This window comes from Elaeis guineensis, chromosome 6 (assembly GCF_000442705.2).
Source record: "Elaeis guineensis isolate ETL-2024a chromosome 6, EG11, whole genome shotgun sequence".
Taxonomy (NCBI): domain Eukaryota; kingdom Viridiplantae; phylum Streptophyta; class Magnoliopsida; order Arecales; family Arecaceae; genus Elaeis; species Elaeis guineensis.
Window position 1 is genome coordinate 121,704,827 of NC_025998.2, and position 25,974 is coordinate 121,730,800.

The 25,974-nt window shown below is 43.8% G+C and overlaps 1 protein-coding gene across 4 annotated transcripts; it reads left to right on the plus strand.

Annotated features, from left to right (window-relative positions):
• Positions 1–433: 433 nt before the first annotated feature.
• On the plus strand, positions 434–16,875 carry LOC105060102 (uncharacterized). Of its 4 annotated transcripts, XM_073259696.1 has the most exons (10): positions 434–590; positions 10,196–10,277; positions 12,289–12,698; positions 12,782–12,874; positions 15,372–15,425; positions 15,557–15,648; positions 15,746–15,859; positions 16,163–16,230; positions 16,331–16,442; positions 16,547–16,875. In XM_073259696.1, exons 4-10 carry the CDS (start codon positions 12,802–12,804, stop codon positions 16,640–16,642), a joined length of 609 nt encoding a protein of 202 aa, XP_073115797.1. In that variant the 5' UTR covers positions 434–590; positions 10,196–10,277; positions 12,289–12,698; positions 12,782–12,801; the 3' UTR covers positions 16,643–16,875. The 4 variants fall into 4 exon arrangements, with proteins under 4 accessions (XP_073115797.1, XP_073115795.1, XP_019711270.2 ...); XM_073259697.1 differs by lacking the exons at positions 434–590; positions 10,196–10,277 and adding an exon at positions 10,286–12,092 and having other exon boundaries at positions 12,233–12,698; XM_073259694.1 differs by lacking the exons at positions 12,289–12,698; positions 12,782–12,874.
• Positions 16,876–25,974: the final 9,099 nt, after the last annotated feature.

A 25,974-nucleotide genomic window follows, 5' to 3' on the forward strand; every position in this document is an offset into this window, starting at 1 on the left:
ATCTGACAGATTTGAAACCCTAGAAAACAAAAATACTATGATGCAAATCAGATCAGATCGCAAAGTTTAGAAACTTATAGAACAAACACTTAAATCGATCAAAAAATAGATCTCACATATGTAATCAAGTCAAAACACGCTTAGAAGCCAGAGGTCCCGATTGAACCCTAGAAATCCACGTTAAAAGGCGATGACACGCAGAGGAAAACAAGGGATTCTCTCATCTTGGAAGGGAGTAGCGATTAGATCGAGGAACTGGTCGATTGCTCAACGAATGCCTACGATCCACTGGTACTGGGCCACGGCCTATGGCCAGCAACAGTCCTATATTCGTTGTACCGGCCTGTGCCGGGCATGGCCTGTATCAGATGGGTCCGGGCCTGAGGCGGTCCATCCTTGGTCCGGCCCATTAGTAGCCCTACCGGGATAAGCGGCGCGGCGTGTTCATGTTGCTCCGCCCATTTCCTCTCTTCGGCCTCCGCTTCGTCCCGAATCGCTCCGCCCTCTCGAGCTCACGACCGTTTGGTATTCCCTCAATGGCGGGGATCTTAGCTCGGAAAACCCTCCAGGCTCTTCGGGCCAGGCAATCGGTAAGATCTCATCTCTTCTCCTACCGTATTCTATTCATGAGATTCTAGCATCCACTGCCGGTCCGATTTCGTCGAACAATTGGAGTTTCTCCGTCGTTTCCAGGAAGAACAGAAGGAAACAAATCTCTTATTCTTGCTGAAGGAAAACCCTAGTGTTCGGTTTGTTTTCCCTGGAATCTGCGGCCACTTGCATCACGCTTCCGGTGGTTCTGAATTTTCTTTAAGTCGCTTTTTTATGGGAATTTATTTTGATCTGGTGCAATTGAATTTGATGGAACGTTGAAGATATTCTGGATTTTTCTTTTTTTTTTTTTTCATGGAACGTTGAAGATAGACAAACTCAGGCGAGTATTGTTTTATTTTGGTCATGGAACGTTGAAGATAGACAAATTCAGGCAATTGAATTTGTTTGTGACTTCATGGACTTCGCGTGATTAGATGATCTTGGAACTCTAAATTTCCGATTTTTGTGCTTGAAGCTGCTGTTAATCTTGCTGTGTTTTTTTTTTCATTTGTTCTTTGACCTAATATAGACTACCCCCCAACTGATTGCGTTTGGATAGAACACCTTTGCACGTGGTAAGAGCATGTCCTCTGGCATCTATATGGCTGAAAAAGAGAAGCATTCTGCCCAGCCGTTGAATGGCTGTGTTCAAAGTTAACATGGAAAAGATTGTTTGGTAGAAGACATTTGGATTTGAAGATAAATAGTTTTATTCAGAAGATGGGATTTCTTGGAATTGGACTGGAGTAACAGCTACTTATTTCCAATTTTTTTCAGTGGATCTTCAAATCACCTTTTCCCTAGTCTGTTGGGCTTTGGAATAGGGAACCAACTATCACGTCTGAAACCCTCTCTTCTAAGCCCAAGGATTCCTATGGTCTCATCTCCAGATTGTCCTCGAGATGAACCAATTTTTTTCATCTTAAGACGTAATCTCTTCCAAGGACTGCCCCAACATAATTTGAGTCCAATAGTCTCAAGTGCATGGTCCACCGTTGTGCTCTCTTTCTGGAGGGTCATCTTTACTAAAGATTTAGTAGGACTAAACACATTTGTTCACCATAGACAACACATATTTATATCCTAATAACTGGGATTAAGGGAGATGGCTAAATCAGGAACAATTTATAGACTCCCATTTGGGTAAGCATACATAGAAACAAATTTCGAGGCCAATGGGTTGAGTTAGGTCCAGAATTGGACTCGAGAAGCTAAGTTACCTACCCAGATAGTGTCCTTTATGTAATCCTTGTTCATCTAGGCTCAGCTAGTTGGATTTTCTATTCTATCATGAATGATATAAAGAAAAGCTACACGACTTTCCTCTTGGGAAAGGAGATCCTAGACAAGGAACTCTTTTTGTTTGTTGGGACACACATATATTCACCCTTAAGAAGGTTTTGAAGTTCTTGGGATTCGGAGCATGGGCATGTGGAGGACTAATCTTCTAGGCTGCTGGTGTGGGAAGCTTGTTTTCGAACATGACCATTTGTGGAGTAGGTTAATCTGGTTCAGCTTTTCAGGCATTTAGTGGATCAAATGACCCTCCCAATGCTGTGTTGGGCTTGGGAAGTTGTTGTTCATGGGCATCAGGTACTGCAAAAGCTTGGTTTTGTCATGGAGAATTGCATGAACATTGATCTGTGGGGAAATACTTGGCTTGCTTAAGACCTCTCCTACAAATGTCTTGGCTACAACTGTTAATTATAATGCCGGGAGAAGCTTTGGTGGTTGTTATCATGCAAGCCTCTCATTATCTTACTTATCCAAAACCATTGTCTCTGATATCTCTTTAAAGATATTAGTGAGATTTTATTTTAATCCATGGTGACCTTGTTTACTTGGGCAGCTAGTGGTATGCCCAGTTTTGTGATTATCTAAGTGTGCCAAAGGACTGTTCAGCTAACATGCCTGAATTGTCCGACTGTTCAGCTGACATGCCTGAATTGTCTGACTTGGTTGATACCTAATCTGGTTCATTTTAATGGATCATCTTTATTGGCAAACAACTTAAGAGATCCGGTTGTCTTTTAGCTAAAAAAATATGGGTAGCATAGGTATTTCTGTTGATTGACTATTCTAACTACTTAAATGTATATTTTCTTAATTAAAAACATGAAGGGATTAGTTCTCCTTGTTCATTTTAGATCAGTCTATTCAAATTGGCTAAACGGATTGTGCATCTTTATTTCGCATCATGTTTGCAAAACCATGTGTTATAACCACCCATATTGACACAATCTTTGCACAAATATGAAGCATTTGTTAGTGGAAAAATAACATTCTGTATGTATGCTTGTCTGCCATCAATATATTGGAATTTGCCTCATATCTCATTAACAGTGATAGGTGAAGGGCCTCTTCGTGGATTAGAAACTGAGGAGCTATAACTAAGTCACCTGCCAACCTGAGTGGACAAACCCAGAAAATTGAGTACGTTATTGACATTTCCTTGTGGTCATAGTTATCATCCATTTAGGGCATAGGTGATTGAAACTAAATCTCGACTTGAGATGATTATACCTTGTTGAGCTTATAGATCCTAATTTGCAATAAGGAAACACACAGAGGACTGAACATGGAGGGGGTATCTGATGCTATCATATGACATCTTTGTGAGCACTACTGATAACGCGCAATAGGCTAAATACATATAAGAGCTTGGAATCTGTCTGGAAGTGACAAAGAAATATATCAAGATTTCATCTGTAAATGTTGATATGTATTCGTAGATTTTAGTGAGGGATGCCTTTCCATTATGGTTTGTTTAAGAATAAAGAGAACTTTCTCAGAACAGATGGCTGGTTGCTGAAAGTGACTGGAACTAAACAGAAGAGTAGAACGGGATTCATGTATGAAATAATTGTTTCTACTGGTAGAGTAATGCCCAGAGGATTCATGCCATCAAGAATTCATAAAGATAGCTGGATTTTGTGTGACTTTGATAAGGGTTAATCTAAGGACAATTTATAGTTGATTGGTAAAAGGGAGGATGAACTGATTAGGAAGTAATATGGGATCAACAAATTAAGTCTATAACTCAGCTTTATTAATAGGAACAGGTGAATGACAGAAGATCAGTAAGGGAGTGGGAGTGGGAGGAGCAATACTTAAAGGCAACAGTAGAAATGTGATGCGGGACAATCCTAAAAAGAAAATCAATCCTAATAATCAAGCTCTCTTCTGTTTATCAACAACAAATCACGTCCGGCCAGGGGCTCATTATTCTCAGGACAGACAGTATAGTTGCCTATACTCTGCTCAGGAGGCGTGATTGATTGATACGAGACTAAAGCGAGATCAATCTAAATGATACAGACGAATGCCATTCGAGAGATCAGTAAACAATTAGCAATAGAAAATTTCATAAACAGATAGCAGAAATTAAACATGCTCACGAGTAAATGCAAAAAAAGAAATAAGAATGGAACGAGAGAAAATAAAACATTAAACCCGTGAGAAAATCCAAGAAGATGATAAGAATCCGGATCGTGGTAGTTAAGAAACTACTCTGATTAGGGCTCTTAATCTTTTAACCAAACAGATCCATCGATAAAGAACTAGGTCTTTACCAACACTGGATTAAAAAAAAAATCAAAGATCAACTGTTAAGGAACGAAGGTCCTTGACAGCATATGATCTGTAGAATAAGAAATCACTCCTCTCAGCACGACAGATGAAAATTCTGGAGGAGACAGATCTTCTCTTGACGGAATAGGCTTGCGTGGGTAGATGGTGGAGTCGATCAAAGTCGTAGGAACACTGAATCTTAAGTAGAAGGAATATGATAGAAAGTGGGCCTCACACCCTCCCCTTGTGGGGCGATTTTGGGTCTCACACCCTCTCCCTCTCGGAGCGATTGACACAAGTATTTGTGGAGTTTGTAAAATCATTCATTATTTTTTTCATGAAAGATACAAGAATTTATATAGGACTCTAAGGGTCCTGTTTGTTTAGGAATCTCTTATCTTTACAAGGAAGAAATCAACCCTCCACAAAAAAGTAAAGCATTATAATCTACCATAGGAAAGAAATCAGCCTTCAACAAAATAAGTAAGTAGCCAAGAACTCTTAAGGAATTCTAAGGAAGAAATGGAACTCCATGTGGGTGCTTGATGTTTGACACAACTTGGCATGAGCACGGCACATGCTGGCATGTATATTTCTTCTCTTGGCATGTGGAGAGTGGTGGCTCCAAAGGTGATGTGGACAAATCCAAGTATGGCCCTATGGACCCAAAGCCAAATGCATTAAAATTTATTGACTGAAAATAAATAACTGAAATAGAATCAATTTAACGAGGCTTCTTCAATCCAAATCGAACTTAAATCATGTTGCCGATTTTTGATGGCTCTGGTGTCCGCACCAATTCTCCCGGGGTGGGAAAAACTCGACCCTGTCGAGTGTGGGTCGATTCCGCTCTGGTGACGCTCAAGTAGATCGGGATCAATGCATTGCAGCTCTTCTCGAGTGATCCAGGTATCTTCAGACTCCGATCGACCTCGTCATCTGACCAGATACCGCTGATAGCCTCGACTCCGGGTGGAAAGGATCTGCTCATCCAAAATTTTCTCAATCTGATCGTGTTTTGTTGACATTTTGGCTGGTGGACACTCAGGGATAGGTTCGCTCTCAAAGGTTGGTTCAGGCTCAAATGGCTCACTAGGTATCCGAGTTGGTTTTTTTTTATAGGCGACAAGAGCTGTAATGTTAAAAGTAGAGCTAATTCCAAAATCAGAAGGTAGGTCCACAACATACGCATTTGATCCGATTTTCTTTATGATCTTAAATAGACCTGCTCCTCGGGCATGTAACTTCTTCACGGTTCCGAGGGAAAACCGTTCAGGCCTCAATCGAACCATCACATAGTCTCCTTCTGCAAACTCTTGAACACGTCGATGAGAATCTGCATTCTGTTTATAAACTTTATTACTCATACTAAATTTTTTACTGATCTCTTTATGCAGACTCTTGACATGCTGTGCAAATGACTCTGCAGATTCGGAAATCCTAGCATGCATAGGTAGTGGGATGAGGTCTATTGGTTTTCTAGGTTGATATCCATGAACTACTTCAAAAAGACTCAAACTCTCCCTCACAAATCCTTTTTTTATCAGCTCTCCAACTTGTCTTTGTAGCTCGGCATGCTCATTAGGGTTCAACCTATAGTGGGGCAAGTTGGGTAGGGTAGATTCAGGAACTAAATCAATGGCATGTTGAATGTTTCTCATAGGCGGTAAGTAATCTGGAAGATCCTCAGGAAAGACACCATGAAGCTCAGTAAGAAGGCTAGCTACTTTCTTAGGATAATCCACCTTAGAATCCTCACGAACTTCTCTAGCAACAAGCATCCAAACTGGTGATCCTTCACTCATGGTCGTCTCTAATTCTTTAGCACCTATCAGATTGAGGCTTTTCTTCTTAAGATTTTCTTTTGGTCCATCGCCTATCTTTCTATTAGTAGCCTTAGGTGGGGAAGGATTAATCGTGATCTTCTTACCCTGATGAGTAAAGCTACAGGAGTTGGTACGGCCATAAATCGTAACATCATTGTCGAATAGCCAAGACCGACCTAATATGATACTTCCGACTTCCATGGGTAAGACATCGCACCACACATGATCCTGATAGGAATGAAGCTGGATGGGCACACGGCATCTAAATTTGATGGGAATAGAGGAGGAATCAATCCAAGACACACGGTATGGACTAGGATGATCTACAGGAGTTAATCCTAATCGCTTAACCGTGTCGGTGGAGATGGCGTTGATACAGCTACCGCTATCAATGATCACCTTACAAATTTTATCGTCAAATTTTATGAAGGTATGGAAAATAGAGGTCCTATGTCAGTCTTCACTTTCCTTAGTTTGGGCTAGGACATACCTAACGACTCCAAGCCTAAGGTCTGACTCAGGTGTGGCATAACCTATGATGTCCTCAGTACTCTCAAATTGCTCGGCTAAATCTGGATCAGCTTCATAAACTTCCTCCTCAATATTTTCTAGAGTTTCTCCTTCTAATTCTTCTACGAATAATGATCGGTTGGGGCATTGTGCAGCAAAGTGACCGTAACCATGGCACTTGAAGTAATGAGATCGAGAACTACTTCCTTTTGATAACTCTCCTATAGCTCCTTTTCCTTTATCTTCTTTTCTCCCAATAGGATTTGTAAGTGGAGGTCTGTTACTAGGAGTTTGATTAATATTAGGTCTCGATCCAGAAGGGGTTACTCGGTTGGGTTCAGGACGACGGAAAGTCGAATATCTAGAAAATCTTTCAAAATCTAAGGCAAGTTGATAAGCTTGTTCCAACGTGGTTACCTCTCGCAGAAAGAGCTCACGCTGAATATCCTCTCGTAATCCAGCTCTAAATCTAGATAAGGTAACAACTCTATCTTCAGCTACTCCACATCTCATGAGGTATTCATCAAATCTTGTAATATACTCGGTGACTGATCTATTCCCTTGAGTAAGCCTCTGCCATTGATCTAAAAGTCTTTGTTGGTAAGAGGTGGGGAGGTACTTCTCTCTGAGTTTTTCTTTCATCTCATCCCAGGTTTCTATCGGATCTTGTCTTCTCTGATTGAGAAGACGCTCAACACTTTCCCAATAAAATCGGGCTTGCCTCACCAATTTCATCCTAGCAAACCTAACTCTCCTTGCTTCAGACATTTCGTACCATCCAAAATAGTGGTCCATACCTGATTCCCAATCTAGGTACTCTCTCGGATCTAGACAACCATCAAAATTTGGGGCTTCGACTTTCACATTCCTAAGAATATGCTCATCTTGATCGAACTGGTTATGGTGCGGACGTGCCCCTATAGGTCGATCAAGTTCTAGATTCCTACCTCTTTGTCCTATAGGTAGTCGGAGAGACTCAGGTTCAGGTTGTTTCTGCCTAGCTTCTTCTAATACCACTATTCTCTCATCCATGGCTTTCATAAAATTTTTCATGTCATCAAACTTTTCAGTCAGAGCATTAATGATGGCTGCTATATTGGGATCCATATTGGTGTTGGATGGGGAAGTAGGATGTTGGTACCAGGTACCTGATCTAGTGGTCATACAACTCTAAGATGCAGAAATAAAGTACAATAAAAAATTAAAATGCTTGAAAGTAAAGTACGAAATTTAGAGTGCGAAAATTTAACTTGCGAAAATTTAAATTGCTGAATTTAAACTAAAGCCCTAATCAACCTGCTCTGATACCAAATTGATGCGGGACAATCCTAAAAAGAAAATCAATCCTAATAATCAAGCTCTCTTCTGTTCATCAACAACAAATCACGTTCGGCCAGGGGCTCATTATTCCCAGGACAGACAGTATAGTTGCCTATACTCTGCTCAGGAGGCGTGATTGATTGATACGAGACTAAAGCGAGATCAATCTAAATGATACAGACGAATGCCATTCGAGATATCAGTAAACAATTAGCAATAGAAAATTTCATAAACAGATAGCAGAAATTAAACATGCTCACGAGTAAATGCAAAAAAAGAAATAAGAATGGAACGAGAGAAAATAAAACATTAAACCCGTGAGAAAATCCAAGAAGATGATAAGAATCCGGATCGTGGTAGTTAAGAAACTATTCTGATTATGGCTCTTAATCTTTTAACCAAACAGATCCATCGATAAAGAACTAGGTCTTTACCAACATTGGATTAAAAAAAAAATCAAAGATCAACTGTTAAGGAACGAAGGTCCTTGACAGCATATGATCTGTAGAATAAGAAATCACTCCTTCTCTCAGCATGACAGATGAAAATTCTGGAGGAGACAGATCTTCTCTTGACGGAATAGGCTTGCGTGGGTAGATGATGGAGTCGATCAAAGTCGTAGGAACACTGAATCTTAAGTAGAAGGAATAGGATAGAAAGTGGGCCTCACACCCTCCCCTTGTGGGGCGATTTTGGGTCTCACACCCTCTCCCTCTCGGAGCGATTGACACAAGTATTTGTGGAGTTTGTAAAATCATTCATTATTTTTTTCATGAAAGATACAAGAATTTATATAGGACTCTAAGGGTCCTGTTTGTTTAGGAATCTCTTATCTTTACAAGGAAGAAATCAACCCTCCACAAAAAAGTAAAGCATTATAATCTACCATAGGAAAGAAATCAGCCTTCAACAAAATAAGTAAGTAGCCAAGAACTCTTAAGGAATTCTAAGGAAGAAATGGAACTCCATGTGGGTGCTTGATGCTTGACACAACTTGGCATGAGCACGGCACATGCTGGCATGCATATTTCTTCTCTTGGCATGTGGAGAGTGGTGGCTCCAAAGGTGATGTGGACAAATCCAAGTATGGCCCTATGGACCCAAAGCCAAATGCATTAAAATTTATTGACTGAAAATAAATAACTGAAGTAGAATCAATTTAATGAGGCTTCTTCAATCCAAATCGAACTTAAATCATGTTGCCGATTTTTGATGGCTCTGGTGTCCGCACCAAAATGGCTGGATATAGGTCCGCTGATGAAAATGATGAAGCTATGTAGTATGTATATCAATGTTTGGAATCATCATAACAATGTGGACCACATCGTGCCAAATCCAAAAATAGCTCCAGTTGTCTTGAAATCCTTCAACTTATACTGCCTGGAGACCTTTCAAATAGGGATGCAAATTGTACTTCTCCCAGTTAGGACATTTGCAACAACTCCCATGCCACCCTCCACCAAAAAAAAAACCAACCCAACATTAAAAAGGAAGTAATGTTGTTGTCCTATTTTCAACTTAGAAGTGCAATTCTTAGTGACCACGGTGTAATCCAAAATGTAAAATAGCAAAATTTTGATATTGATTTAAGAAGTTGCTGTAACATTTTCTACAAAGCTAATGATGATCCAGATCAGTTGTTGGATTGAATTTTCTGATATGTTGACACTAATGGAAGAAATTAAAGGACCTTTTCAATCATTTGTTTCGTATTTATCTCTTATCTTCTCACTTCTAATTTCCTCATAAATCTTAATTGCAATCGGTTATTGTTTCAGTTACAAAAACCAAATGATTCCTTCGTTATTGCACTCAAGAACCCTGTTTTAGAAGGAAACTTCTTTTTCATTTTCCCTTTTCCGGAGCTCCATATTGTTTTTGCAGTCCTGCTGGAAATGGAATTTGTGGGCATGTATGTCTTTACCTTCTTACTTCTTCTCAGTGATGATATCTAGCGACGTCACCTGGAGCTGTAACGGATCTGGTTTAGTTTTAACAAACATTTCTCAATTATTCTTTTGTTTTCTTCTCAAAGAATGTCTCAGCCCTACAAATTTTTAGGAAGTTATAGCATTGGAACTAATGCTGCTCTGAGATCTCATGCAATCAAAATATGGTCTACACTCTCTTTCCTTTTGTCAATTTTTTCACTTCATATATAAATTATATTTCCTGTTTTCTAGATAACCTCTCCCTAGGCTGATTCATGGATCAGAAATATAGCTGGGAAGAGCAAACTTTTGCCATTCATTCTTGTAATCATTGCTATTTAGATGGGAAAGGGAAATTCCTACTTGTAATTGCCATATTTTGTTTATTTGCTATATATTTTGCATATGTGCCAACTATAAATATTAAATCTTAATCTTATGTAGGTTCAGCCTGGACAATCTTCATTGGTTCTACAAAACCATTGGCAAGCATTCAGCTCGCGCCCATCGTCTAGGAAATTTAAAGGTTTGCTTGTATAGTCATGCTGGCACAATTTTTTTCCTTTTTTGAGAAATGGATTGTTTACTTTTCAGTAATTTTATGTGTTCCAAGTCAAGTTATCATAGGTTTATGAGTTATCTTGATCATCATGTTCTCCACTGGCATACATGACTTTTTTACAACATGTACCCACCACAATCAAGGTATGTAAAATTTAGTTTATGAATTTAGTGTTTATGGGCATGAGAAGTGAGAACTTTCCAACCATGAACGTAAATTTCATGCTATCAACCTTAATATGATATCTCTAAGCCAGGGAGATTGGTTAGACACTCTTCCCTTCCTATATACCATCGAATGTAAGGTGTAAATACAAAGAGTTGAAAAGATATTGTTCGTTGGCATGATAAATTGATAACAAGAAAATGTAACTGGTTATCAACTTCTATGTTATGGCATAACTTAGCCAATTAAGCTGATGAAACACTCCTTCATGTATATATGTGGATCATAGCATAACCTGTTGAAGTTTGGGAACCTGCCCAACTGGTTCAGCTTGACACTAGTCATCTATGAGTTGTTGGTCCTTGCTGAGACAGCTGTGGCCGACAGTGCAGCTTGCTACAAAACCTGGACAATCAGTTGGCTGGATTCTCGAAGGGCTACCTACAACCTTCTTCATAGCTCTCCACAAGATTATAGTAATATGTCTTGAATAATAGTGAATAATAATTTATTAGAAATGTGGTGTATTATAAGTATATACCCACAAGATTTATTGTCCAATAGAGAAGAAATATGATCTATTATCCCACTTGTAAGAGAAGCGTGCATAACAGTTTCCTAAATTATTTAGATACAAACCTAAAAAAGAGGAATACAGTTTGTCGATTCAAGAGATGGTTATCATACACAATTTTGAATTAATCCAATTGTCGATGGATTATTATATATGTGAAAAGACTTCGGAATTATAATTTTTTAGTTATTATATATTTTGGAAAAAAAATATGGAAACTAGTTTTACTTCATGTCTTTGACTCCTAATATATAGTATTGTCAAAGGCATATATCAAGGCATCTGCATGGCCTAGATTAGATGGCTTGGGGCCAAAAAAAGTGGTTGTGTTCCTTTAATAATTATCTAGGTTTCATTAGCCATTGAGAGATAGGGTTCCCCCTTTTCTTTTTTTTTTTTGAGTGTATTCCCTCTTTTCTTTGTTGTTCTTGTGGTTTTGAGAAATTGGGCAGGTCAACTCAACAAACATGAGTGTAACCGAAATGTGGCAGACCTGGATGGGTTTAGGTATGGCTTATGTTTGGGTTTGGGTTGAAAATCCCATCCCGACTAAAATTTGGGTTGGACTCGAGCTGAGATCTTGGGCAACCTGACCCAACCAGAACCCGAATAAATATGTAACATACATATATTAGATGTGTCTTCATTTTTCAAGATCTTCCTGCCATTGTTTTACTATTTGAATTTAGGATCCATATTATACTCTCACATTGCCATCCTTAGTTCATTTTGTTTCTCTTAGATATTATTTATATGACATGGGAGTACTTATGACTGATTTGGCTAAATTGATCCAACTATCCCAACCCAAACCAACCTGATTTTGAACCCGAGATCAAAAAATTGAGGTGGGGCTGTGTTTGGGTTGAGGAGATCGGGTTAAAAGCTGGCCGGGTTGGGTCTGGGAAAAGTTCTCCAGGTTTTGGGTTGGGTCTGGGCTGACCTCCAACCAAAGTCGTCAAAGGCTCAAAGCATAAAGGTGCCATGGTCTCTTGAAGCCTTGGTGCAAGGTATGCACCTTGACGAAATGAGGTGCAAAGGTACCAAAATACATATAAATAATAATGAATAAATGATTTGAAACACATGTAACAATGAATTTTTGATTTATAAACATAAATGTAAATAGAACTAGAAGATAGGGGATTCATTGAGTCCCTTCTTTCACATCACTCTGCAGGGACTGAGTCCCTTGTTTGGAAGGAGAAAATGATTAAGTCCCCTCTTTGACCATAGCAAGAAGAAAAAAGAAAGACAAAAAGGGAAAAAGGGACAGTGTTTTCTGCCATCAAATAGCTGAAGCTGCTGTTGAGGGCCAGAAGAAGAAGAGGGGAGTAGAAGAAGAGGAATACCGGTAGTGAAGCATAAAAAAGATAGAACAAGGTGAAAAGAAGAGGAGGAGCAGGAGCACCAGCAACAGCATCGGCAGCAAAGAAGAAGAAGAGAAAAAAATAATAAGAAGAAAAGGAAGAGCATGAGCAGTAGCACTGGTAGTAGGGTAGTGGAGGAGGAGGAGGAGAAGCAGGAGGAGGAGAAGAAAGGACATTTTGGAGAGGGGAGAAGTTGGTTGATGCCCTAGATCGACCAAAGGAGGGGAATCAATTCCTCTTAATTGGGTCTTCGGGTCCTTAATCCACCCTCCATTGGTAACTTTCCTCTTTTGGTCAATCATCATGATCAATGGCCAAGATTCAAACTGATGAGGTATGTTTTTTTTTCTGCATCTCAGCTTCTTTCAAGGCATAAAAAATGCACACTTTTTACTTCGCTTGGGGCTTGGTGAGGTGCTTGGTTTGGGCTATGCTTGCGCCTCTTAGGCTTGGTGAGTCTGTCTTCTCCTGCCGGCAACATCATGATGAATTTGGTTACCTGATCTCTAGGCTTGTCTGTCTTTTTTTGTTTGAATTTCTCCATTTTTTTGTAGCACTGATGATTTTCTGTCCCTTTGGGATAGCACTCTGTCCTCCTTTGTGACCTTTAGCTTTGTTTTAATAAATTTGGGGGGAAGCTTCAGTTCTTCCCACTTCCACTCAAAAAATAAGAAAGACATTAATTATAGTTAAGAGAAGAAGAAGAAAGGACTTATTGGAGAGTGGATAAGCTGGTCGGAGCCCTAGATCCACCTTAAGAGCATTGGTTCATCTCAATCGGTCCTTCAAATCCCTAGCAAACCCTCCCTTCATGTCTTGCCCCTTTTGGCCCTTCATATATTCCTTCTTTGGCCAATCATCATGATCAAGTGAATGAGATTTAAGAATGATGATGCATACTACTTACATGTCTAGGCTTTTCTTATGGCACAAAAAAGGTGTGCCTTTTCACTTCACTTGAAGCTAGGCAAGGCATTTGGGCTAGGCTTTGCCTGTGCCTTGTGCCTAGGCACTCCTCATGCGTGCCTTTGACAACACTTTCTCCAACTTGACCCAACCCGTGCAATTTCCACCCCTACACTTTGATTATAGTTGGGCATTATATTTCTGTCATTCTCTTAATATCTCCTTTTGCCCCTTATTGTTTTTATGGTACTCTTTTATATTTGGCTGGAACAAAGAAGATTATACATTAGCATTGACCCAGAATTTTGCATTTCGTATGCTGAACATATGGTAAACTCTGAAAACCCCTTACTCTTTATCTTCTCCTCTCTGAGTCTTAATTTTTACATGTAATTTTCTCAAGATGAGCCTTTTAATATGCTTTCCGTAAAATTTTCCATTCTTCTCTGTCTTTCAATGTCCACATTCAAATATGCATTATATCTTTTTGGGTTTTGTGCCGGGGGGGGGGTGTGGGTGGGTGGTTGTGGGATTGCTGGTACATCTAAAATAGGGGAATGATGCTTGCTCTTCTTCTTCTTCTTGCATCCTCTTCTTTTTCTTCTTCGGCTGCTGCTGTAGCTCCAGATTCTTCTTTTTATTTGTAGTTGTTGATGATGCTTATTGATGATGATGGTCTTTAGGGATTAGGACTTTGTGATGCCTTTGGATTTTTGGATCAGATTTCTTAATAGATATTTTGGTCTCCTTGTAGTTGCATTTTGGACATTTGGATTTCCATGTTTGCTTTCATGTTTTGACTTCTGAGCTTAGATAATTGTTCTTTGAACACTTTAACTTCCTAGTAGTTTAATTTTCATAGGTAGGTCAGTTGTTCAAACTTGGTGGTAGTTCCAAAGTACTTATTTTCTAGTGATTGGTTATTGCCTTATTACATTTGAATTTTTGGTATTTGACATTGCCATGTCCTTCATATGTGTATAAATCTAGACATTAATATCTTTTTTTTTTAATTGTATTTTTTGCTCGTAAGTTGATAATTCATTGTTAAATATGTTTTAGAATCAAGTATACTGATATTTTGTGCCTCCCTTCATCAAGGTGTGCCTTGCATTGCACCTGGGCTTTAGGAGATCTTGGGGCCCTAGTGCACATTGAGCCTTTGACAACACTGAACAACAAAAGAACATTAGTGTATTTTGAGTTGTACGTAGGATTAGGAATAAGAGAAAGCATCAGAGAAAAGTTGATATCTGTTATATTTGTAAGCTTATCCCTTTGATTTATGAAAGCAAAATAATTTCTAGATCTTGAAGAAAAAAATGAACCTGCCGGATGTAGCAATTATGCATTGAACTTGTGCCCTGTTAAACTTCTTCTCACCTAGCATTCCAATGAACCAACTAGGCAGCTTTTCTTAAGAATTTGTAGTTAATAGAATGGTAGTTGCATGAGTCACTGGCTTGAGTAATAAAAAAAATACTTCTGTCCTTTACACATCAAGTATAAAGGTTTCTAAAGGTGATAGCTCAGCTTTTCTTAGAACTCAGAAATTGACATCTGCAAAAATTTCATCAAAATTATGGAAACACTTATTCTTGTCTGAACACAGAAGCTGTCAGATCCAGAAGACTTATTAGTTTAATGTCCGGAACTATCTCAAATTGGGTGGTTCCATAAGGTTGATCAAATTATTGTTGGAGAGTTTCTCAATGCTGATAACAGGGCTTGGATCTCTGTGACCTGTTAGAACTTGTCAGTTTAGTGATATTTCAGAATGGCAGGAACAAGTTAATGGCCTATATGTCCTTTGTACCAAAGCTTATGAGATTTCTTCTCTTTGTTGTGACAAAATTTCTTTGCAAATTTATTCTGCAACTCAATTAGATTCTCATGCTGATTGCACTGAGATGGGATGCCTGGATGTATATCTAAAACTGTTATTCAATAGGGCAATCACTGAGATGTTCATGCCCGCATTAGTAAAACTGTTCTTCAGTAAGGCAGCAGTTACTGTTTACTTATATGTCTGCTTATATCCAGAGGATGAGGAGAGAGAGCAACTTGCCAAAGAGATTGCTAGGGATTGGAGTGCTGGTAATCTCCTGCAGAATCTTAACTAGTTACTGCATTTATTCATCTTGGGTTAACTTGCCTTTGCAAATCTGGTCTACATGCATTGCTGCAATATTTGCCATTCTGTCTAATTGATTGAGGCTTGACTTCAGTTTTTGAGCGAAGTATAAATACACTATTTCTGACTGAAATGGTGCGTGGTTTGATGCTGACTTTGAAATACTTCTTTGAGAGGAAAGTTACTGTAAGTCACATCATTCACTCTATCACTTATATTTTTCATCACATGATATCACCTTTGTTCCATCTCTTATGGGTTTCTGTGCATCTTCTTGTCACAGATAAACTATCCCTTTGAGAAGGGGCCTTTGAGCCCCCGTTTTCGAGGAGAGCATGCTCTCCGACGATATCCAACTGGGGAAGAGCGGTGCATTGCTTGTAAGCTTTGTGAAGCTGTAAGTGTTAAGCTGTAAGCTTTGTAGTTGATCCCTTTAGAGATAAAAGTATTATGGTCCATTTCATCATCTTATTTTTATCAACTCAGAACTGTAAGGTGTATTCTAATAATCAACTATGTGGTGTGCAAGCAATTGCCAGCTTACAGCCACTGCTTGGCAGACTTGACTTCAAACCATACCTGCTGATGTCATAGGAATCTTTTATGAATGCAACATATCTTGTCAATATCATCAACCTTCTATCATGACATTATTTTTAGGGCCCTGATGCTTACTCAAGATGATTACTGTTATGACCAGATATGCCCAGCACAAGCAATCACAATTGAAGCAGAGGAACGAGAAGATGGCAGCCGTCGTACTACAAGGTAAGTAGGCTGCTTCATTGTTTTAATCACTTGTAGATCAATTTGATGCTGTCATGTGTTTTCCATTTGTACTGTCATTGCATTGGGTGTTACTGCACAGGTATGATATTGACATGACAAAATGCATTTACTGTGGGTTCTGCCAAGAGGCATGCCCTGTAGATGCGATCGTTGAAGGCCCCAACTTTGAATTTGCAACTGAAACTCACGAGGTGAGCTTTTCACTTCTCATGTCTTATTACTTTCTGTCTTCCACCCAATTCACCATTTTTTCAGCTCACCAAAATTTGGTTCTCATGTATCTGATGTCTTGCAGGAGTTGCTGTATGACAAGGAGAAACTGCTGGAAAATGGAGACCGCTGGGAAACAGAGATTGCCGAGAATCTCAGATCTGAGAGCCTTTATCGTTGATTTCTTCTTGCTATGAGGAATTGAGCTAGCTGAAAGTCTTTTTTTTTTCAAAGAATTCCAAAATAAGAAGAAACCTCTGTGCCACAAATATTAGCTTTATCTCGTGTTTAAGCAGTTCATAGTTTCAGAGACATTTGTGGAAGGAAACATCTCTTTTTTCCAAACAATAACTGCATTTAATTGAAATGTGAATCAAAAACAAGCATGTACTATTCTTTTTTTGTTAGCGAAAATTCACATTCTCCATTTCAGTTAATTATTCTCGCAATAAAAAATCTTTAATTGGATCAAAAATGGTCCGGACTTAATTGAAGAGCTCTAATGGGGCTAAAGAAATAGGCTAAATATATGTTTATACTAGATAAGGTCAAAAAGGACCAAGTTACACATTAACCGGGCAGCCAACCTGCCTCTTATTTGCCAATGTGACATCATATGGGAGGAGGTGCCCAAGTAAGGGCTGCCCCCTCTCCTATCTTAGTCCTCCTCATAGATAGACCACGTGGATTGTAGTTGTGGGTAGTATTTCTCAGAGGGTCGTGTGCGTTTGCATTCTTAGTCTCTCATGGGTGGATTGAGTCAACTCCATAACCACCATCATGAAAAGGTACAAATATTTCAAACCCAATGTGCAAGCCTTTTACATTGAAATGTCATTGATAAAAGTTTTAATATTCTGCTGCAAGTCTCCGATGTTCATCTACATGTCCATCATGAGAGACACAACTAAGGATTAATTTGATGTCCATTCTAGTGTTGTTTTCTCCTGTGCAAGTATTGTTTTCAGTATGTATCATCCTTGAGGAAACTGTGCTGAAATTGGAGTCTGATGGTTGTTGTGTGTGATATGGGAGTTTTGAGGATAAAATTAACATACATGTTTTTACAACTGGTTCTGAAGTATACTGGCATACTGTTTGATTGTTAGTGATAATAGGTGAATTTCTAATATTAAAAAAAAAAGATAATAGGTGAATTTCTAATATTACAAAAAAAAGATAATAGGCTAATTTCTTGGTGGATTCTGTGGGTCAGAAACGTCACGAGATTCCTGCAGATTGGCAGTGTGGTTATGACCAGAAAATTCACACACGTGCGTGTTCTTCAAATAGCTAGAAACAGCATGACAGTTTTCCATCGTCTGCAATGTATGTTGTGATTTTTATTCCAACAATACCGTTATCCTTCAAAAATTGGATGTACATTGTCTTCTGTCATTGGATATTTTCATCTTATAATCTAAAAACTGAATATAAGTTGTTGGGTATAAAATACCCACAGCCGGAACCCTCAGCGGAATCGACTACAGAACAGTTCCGTCCAGACTCCTACGAGAGCCGGACTCCGCCTCCGACATCAGCTACAGAACAGCTCCGCCCGGACTCCTACGGGAGCTGGGCTCCGCCTCCGACATCAGCTACAGAACAGCTCCGCCCGGACTCCTACGGGAGCCGGGCTCCGCCTCCGACATCAGCTACAGAACAGCTCCGTCCAGACTCCTACGGGAGCCGGGCTCCGCCTCCGACATCAGCTACAGAACAGCTCCGCCCGGACTCCTACGGGAGCCGGGCTCCGCCTCCGACATCAGCTACAGAACAGCTCCGCCTCCGACATCAACTACAGCACAGCTCCGCCCGGACTCCTATGGGAGCCGGGCTCCGCTCTCGATGTCAACTGCTGGTAAGCTCCGTCCGGACTCCTACGGGAGCCGGACTTCACCTTTAACTTTGATTGCAGAGGACTCCGCCCGGACTCCTATAGGAGCCGGGCTCCGCTCTCGGTGTCAACTGCTGGTAAGCTCCGTCCGGACTTCTACGGGAGCCGGACTTCACCTTTAACTTTGATTGCAGAGGACTCCGCCCGGACTCCTATGGGAGCCGGGCTCCGCTCTCGATGTCAACTGCTGGTAAGCTCCGTCCGGACTCCTACGGGAGCCGGACTTCACCTTTAACTTTGATTGCAGAGGACTCCGTCCGGACTCCTATGGGAGCCGGGCTCCGCTCTCGGTGTCAACTGCTGGTAAGCTCCGTCCGGACTCCTACGGGAGCCGGACCTCACCTTTAACTTTGATTGCAGAGGACTCCGTCTGGACTCCTATGGGAGCCGGGCTCCGCTCTCGGTGTCAACTGCTGGTAAGCTCCGTCCGGACTCCTACGGGAGCCGGACCTCACCTTTAACTTTGATTGCAGAGGACTCCGCCCGGACTCCTACGGGAGCCGGGCTCCGCCCGCAGCTTCAGCTCTGAGAGGGTTCCGCCCGGACTCCCACGGAAGTCGGGCTCCACCCACGACCCCAACCGCCAGGAGGACCCCTCCCGGACCTCTACAGAGGCCGGACTCCGACCGTTGTCAAGCTTCAATCAACAGATCCACGCCCCCTGGCAGGACACAATAACAACCATGATCCTGTTCCACTTCCTGTAGCAGATTCCGCGCGGCTCCATCACCCCCTGCGGCGGACCCATTACTCTTTGACAGGCTGTATCAACGGCCACGATTCTGCTCCACTCCCTGCGGCAGGTGCTGCGCGACTCCACTACTCCTTGACAACTAGCGGCAACGGACGCCGCTCCACTACCTGCAACTGGCTCTACGTGGCAGGCCGTAACAATAGCCGCGTGTCTACTCCACTATCCTTCGCAATAAATTCCCCTGACCATGGGCGGCCCACTACCAGACGGTTACAAATGTCGCCATCAATCCGTTGCCTCCTCCGCCTATAAAAGGGGACCCAAATACGTTATTCTCGAAGCTCATTTCTTATCTCAAAACTCTGCTAAATTCTCCGTTCGAGCACTCCATTCTTGTTGAGGCAGAGAACTGACTTGAGCGTCGGAGAGTCTTGCCGGAGCAACCCCACCTCCGGTTTAGACTTCCTTTGCAGGTCCCGGCGGTGACCGCGGCTTCTCCGACTCCAGCTTCTCCGGCGCAAGCAGATTTTTGCACCAACAGGATTGGCGCTAGAGGAAGGGGTGTGCCTTCGCAGTACCCTTGTTCTTAAAGGAGCGCTCAACGGATCCGCTTCCGGCCATCTTTTCCAGCGCCCAATCCTCCTTCCCTCATCTAATACCCTCTCACGAGGTCTCTGCACAACTACCTCCAGCTATGGTCACCAATAAGGGGTGGCCGGATGACCGGTCTCTGCCGGATTCCGTCAACGTCATCTCGGGAGAATCCCGGCGGGAGGCAATCAGCATACCAGCTGCATCCCCCAAGCGACAAAAAGTTGAAGAACCCATAACCTTCACTGAAGTGGACACCCAGGGAGTCCAATTCCCTCATAACGACACGGTCGTAGTTTCCTTGAACATAGCAAATTACGACGTCCGTCGCATTCTCGTCGACAATGGGAGTTCGGCCGACATCCTGTTCTGCAACGCCTTTTCAAGAATGGCCACTCTTAGCGGTCATCTGAGATCGATTTGCTCCCCCTTGATAGGGTTCACCGGTGACGCCGTTCCAACGGAGGGAATGATAGCTCTGACTATGACCGCGGGTCAATATCCAAAGCAGTCCAGAGCTTTGGTGAATTTTCTGGTGGTAAAGGCGCCATCTGCCTACAATGCAATCCTTGGCCGACCCGGCCTCAATGCCCTCAGAGCTGTTGTTTCAACCTATCATTTGAAATTGAAATTCCCCACCGACCAGGGGATCGGAGAGGTCCGGGGAGACCAAGCCCTGGCCAGACATTGCTACAACATCGCCTTGCAAAGAAGCGATCAAGCGGACCTCTGTCCGGTCGATGGATTGGATGCTCGCGATGACCTCACTGAAGAGAGGGGCGGTCCTATCGAAGACCTAATACCAATCCCTTTGAATGATGGGAGCACGGAGCATGTGGTGTTAATTGGCTCCAACCTGGGGGAGGAGGTGCGGACGCGTCTCGTAGATTTCCTCCGAAGGAATGCGGACGTTTTCGCATGGGTCCCGACGGACATGCCGGGGATCGACACAGAAGTCATGGAACATCATCTGGCGGTCGACCCTAAACATCGGCCGACAAAAGAAAAAATCCAGAGTCATGCCCCGGAGAGGCAGAAGGCGATAGCCGAGGAAGTGGATAAGCTTCTCAAGGCCGGATTTATTAAGGAAGTCAATTATCATGAGTGGATCTCCAATGTTGTTTTGGTCAAGAAAGTAAACGGCAAGTGGAGGATGTGTATCGACTTCAAAAAGCTGAATAAGGCTTGTCCAAAGGACAGCTACCCCCTTCCCAGAATCGACCAACTGGTGGACGCTACCTCAGGCCATGAGCTCCTAACTTTTATGGACGCGTTCTCCGGCTATAACCAGATTAGAATGGCATCGGAAGATGAAGAAAAGACAGCTTTCATCACTAATCGCGGCCTTTACTGCTACAGGGTCATGCCGTTCGGCCTCAAGAACGCAGGCGCCACCTATCAACGACTGGTGAACAAAATCTTCAAAGAGCAGATCGGCTGAAACATGGAGGTTTACGTGGACAATATGCTTGTAAAAAACAGGTCTTCCAGAAATCATATCGCCGACCTCGAGGAAACCTTTGGCGCTCTTCGAAGGTATAGAATGAAGCTGAACCCGACCAAATGTGCTTTTGGGGTAACCTCAGGAAAGTTCCTGGGCTTCATGGTATCGGGGCGCAGGATTGAGGCCAATCCAGAGAAAATTCGCGCCATCCAAGAGATGACAGCCCCAAGGTCGATCAAGGAGGTTCAGTGCCTCACGGGAAGGATTGCGGCTCTTAATCGCTTTGTCGCGAGGTCGGCCGAACGATGTTTGCCCTTCTTTCAAACCCTCAAGCAGCCGAAGAACTTCTGTTGGACCTCTGAATGCCAACAGGCATTCGAAGAATTAAAAGGCTACCTTAGCTCACCCCCACTCCTGGCGAAGCCCGAACCTGGGGAGGAACTATATTTGTACCTGGCAGTCTCTCCCACAGCCCTCGCAGCTGTCCTTGTCAAAGAAGAAATGAAAGTCCAGTGACCGATCTACTACATTAGCCGCGCGCTGAGGGACGCCGAGACCAGGTATACTAAATTAGAAAAACTGACCTACGCCTTGTTGATTGCAGCTCGGAGACTCCGACCTTACTTTCAAGGGCACACGGTGATGCTACTCACCGATCAACCGATCAAGGCGGTTTTGCACCGAGCTGATACCTTTGGAAGAATGGCAAAATGGGCAATTGAGCTCACAGAATTCGACATCAACTACAAACCTAGACCAGCAATAAAGGCTCAAATATTGGCAGATTTCATAGTAGAGTGCACCATCCCTGAGGAGGCCGAACCTGAGCAAAGCAAAGTTGACGACCTGAAGACTCAACCGAACTCCCCCAACGAAGAAGCCAGTCCCTCCGATTGCTTTTGGACCCTCTATGTGGACGGATCTTCCAACATGGCAGGCGCGGGTGCAGGCCTGATCTTGGTCAGCCCGGAGGGAGTCATCGCGGAGTACGCTCTGCGTTTCGAGTTCCTCGCAACAAACAATAGAGCGGAATATGAAGCTCTGATTGCAGGATTAAGGGTCGCCAAAGAGCTTGGAATAGGTCAACTCCGGGTGCACAGCGACTCCCAACTTGTGGTGGGACAAGTCAGCGGGAGCTATGAAGCACGGGAGGACAGTATGGCCAAATATCTTGAGAAAGTAAAGGAGTTCACCCCCACCTTTAGCAGTTTCGACATAAGGCAGATTCCAAGGTCGGAGAATACCAGAGCTGATCTTCTCTCCAAGCTGACGACATCGGCTCCGACCGAATTGCCCAAAGGCGTCCTCTTTGAAGCTCTAAAACATCCGAGTACAGAAGAACCGCGGCCCATAATGGAGATCGACCACGAGCCCAGCTGGGTCGACCCACTGATAACCTATCTTAGAGATGGAGTTCTCCCCCAGGACGTGAAAGAGGCCCGAAAACTCCGAAATCAAGCCTCCCGGTACATCCTTTATGAGGGCAAATTATACAAAAGATCATACTCCTTGCCCCTCTTAAGGTGTCTCCGGCCCTCAGAAGCTGACTACGCTTTATGGGAAGTACACGAGGGGGCTTGCGGAAACCATTTGGGTGCCAGATCTTTATCCCACAAGCTACTCCGCCAAGGGTATTACTGGCCAACAATGCATCATGATTCGATTGAATATGTCAAAAAGTGTGATCGATGCCAGAGATACGCCAACATCCAGAGACAACCCGCTACCGAGCTCACACCCTTGAGTGCCCCATGGCCTTTTGCACAATGGGGGATGGATATTCTTGGCCCCTTTCCCATGGCGTCTGGGCAAAGAAAGTTCCTCCTTGTAGCGATCGACTACTTCACCAAATGGGTCGAGGCCGAACCACTAGCAAAAATCACAGAAGCAAAAGTACAAGATTTCGTTTGGAAGTCAATTGTGTGCAGGTTCGGTCTGCCTAGAACCCTAATCACTGATAACGGACGGCAGTTCGCAGGAGCAAGATTCGCCGAATTCTGTGAAGATCTAAACATCTCCCACAACTTCACATCAGTAGCCCACCCCCAGGCGAACGGCGAAGCTGAGGTAACTAACAGAACCCTGTTGCAGGGAATTAAGACAAGGCTTGAAAAAGCAAAAGGAACTTGGGCGGACGAGCTTTATCATGTGCTATGGGCGTATCGAACCACCCAGAGGTTACCTACAGGGGAGACTCCCTTTGTTTTAGCCTTCGGTACGGAAGCCGTCATCCCGATCGAGCTTAAACTCCCGTCGGCACGAGTCGTGACATTCGATGAACCCCAAAATGCACAAAGTCTCAGAGCCAACCTCGACCTGCTGGAAGAAAGGCGGGAGATTGCTCAGGTTCGAATGGCAGCCTATAGACAAAAAGTTGCCCGATATTACAACGCCCGGGTCAAGAGCAAAGCCTTTAAAGCAGGAGATCTGGTGCTTCGACGAGCTGCTGTCTCACAACCTCAGGATCGGGAGAAGCTCGCCCCGAACTGGGAGGGACCTTATGAGGTCAAAGAAGTAGTTCGGCCCCGAACTTATTATCTCAAGGAGCTCGGAGGAGCCGACCTCCCGCGACCGTGGAGCTCAGAAAACTTACGGATGTACTACCAGTAACTTCGTTTTAGTCGAAAATCGCATACCCATATGTCTCTAGACGATTCAAGCAAACTGTGTCAAAAACAAAAGGCCGGTTCTTTTAGACCGGATGGGGGGAGAGGCCCTACAACGCCCATATGTGCCCCCACAGTCCTGTTAGGGACAGGAGGAGAACCTCGCCCTAACTTGAGCAAAGTCAAAGGCCCGGTTCTTTTAGACCGGATGGGGGGAGAGGCCTTACAACGCCCATATGTGCCCCCACAGCCCTGTTAGGGACAAGAGGAGAACCTCGTCCTAACTTGAGCAAAGTCAAAGGCCCGGTTCTTTTAGACCGGATGGGGGGAGAGGCCCTACAACGTCCATATGTGCCCCCACAGCCCTGTTAGGGACAGGAGGAGAACCTCGCCCTAACTTGAGCAAAGTCGAAGGTCCGGTTCTTTCAGACCGGATGGGGGGAGAGGCCTTACAACGCCCTAATGTGCCCCCACAGCCATGTCAGGAACAGGAGGAGAACCTCGTCCTGACATGAGCAAAGTCGAAGGCCCGGTTCTTTCAGACCGGATGGGGGAGAGGCCTTACAGCGCCCTAACGCGCCCCCACAAGCCAGGCTGATAACGAGAGAAAAACCTCACGCCGACTCGAGCAAAATGAAAGGTCCGGACTCCTACGGGAGCCGGGTTCCAACGACAAAGAAGACTTCACCCGGACTCCTACGGGAGCTGGGTTCCAACGACAAAGAAGACTTCACCCGGACTCCTACGGGAGCCGGGTTCCAACGACAAAGAAGACTTCACCCGAACTCCTACGGGAGCCGGGTTCCAACGACAAAGAAGACTTCACCCGGACTCCTACGAGAGCCAGGTTCCAACGACAAAGAAGTTTTCACCCGGACTCCTACGGGAGCCGGGTTCCGTCCACGACACCAAGGAAGGCTTCACCCGGACTCCTACGGGAGTCGGGTTCCATCGCCGACATCAGCTACAGGACAACCCCGCCCGGACTCCTACGGGAGCCGGGCTCCGCTGACAACAGCAACTGCCGATAGGCCTTGTCCAGACCCCTACGGGACTCAGACTTTGCCTACGACTTTGATTGCAGGAAGACTTCGCCCTGACCCCTACGAGAGCCAGGCTACTCCAACTTCAGGAGGGCTTCTCCGTTCGGACTCCCAAGGGAGTCGAACTTAGCTCCGACTTCAGCAGAGAAAAAACCCAAGCAAAAAAGGAAAGCAAACAGTGCCCGAAGGCAACGGAAGCTCGAATCCCCAAATTCAAGCCCTAGGAGGGACTTCGGGCCCGAAGGGCCCCAAGTGAACCTGCAACCATCGACGGAATGACAATCGGATATCTTCGAACGGCGTAAGAGCCGAAAAGTAGCTCGGCAAATGACAACCCCACATGAACAGAAGAGGTCGTCGACGACCTTGGGACGACGTGAAAAAGAAAAGAAGAAGAGAAGGAAGAAAGAGGAAAGGAAAATGAAGAAGTTCGATAGACAACTATTTAATGCGAGATGCAGACGAGGTAACAAAATCTCTTTTTCATTTAACAAGAGTATACGTTACAGGACCCGGTGGGTCAGAAAAAAGAAGAAGAAGATACACGCCATCGCAAGCCTCGCAAACACGGTTCGGGAAGGGTGCACCGGAGGCCGCTCCGAGCTGCGAGCTCCTCTTCCCGTCTCTGTCCTTCTCAATCGTGTTCTCCAGTGCGTGTAACAGCTCTCGCCCCATCTCGCCTCATTCTGTCTCCGAAGTCCCAACCCTAGCGAGAAAAAGGTGGGATAGATCTCCGGAGGCGGTAAGGGCAACGGCGGCAGTAGCGAAGACCTGTTTCAAGAAGAACCGGAGTCACCTTGGAAGCGGTAGCGACGCCAGAGATGTGCCTCATCTCCGAATGCTCCACGACAGTCGCCACCCAAAATGCTCCGGCAAGGTCGGCATGCGCTACTTCCACCGTCCCCGCAACAAGTTCTATTACCCCACCGTCGACGCCGACCGCCTCCGGTCCCTCGGCCCCGACGGCGTCAAGGATCCCGTCATGGCTTATGACGGCAGCTCTGCCCTCTTGACCGGTATCACCCCGCCTTGCTACTCCGAAATTCGCGGGCAGAATAACTTCGCCGACAGCCCCCGTTACTAAACCCCTGTTGTTGGAGGAATTCTTTCCTGAGCCCCCTTTAAAACAACGGAGATTCTCACCGGCCGCCGTTCTCCTCCTCACCTTCCTCCAAGCCCTAGAAATCCCCTCAAGAACAGCCTCCGGGGTAGAGGACATGGTGTAGAAACCCTCAGAG

Coding starts and splice junctions, on each gene's coding strand:
- LOC105060102 (XM_073259694.1), top strand. CDS start 447: ATGTTGCTCCGCCCATTTCCTCTCTTCGGCCTCCGCTTCGTCCCGAAT. Junction 10,278..15,371: donor ATCGTCTAGGAAATTTAAAG/GTTTGCTTGTAT, acceptor GCTTATATCCAG/AGGATGAGGAGAGAGAGCAA. Junction 15,860..16,162: donor CTTGTAAGCTTTGTGAAGCT/GTAAGTGTTAAG, acceptor TGTTATGACCAG/ATATGCCCAGCACAAGCAAT.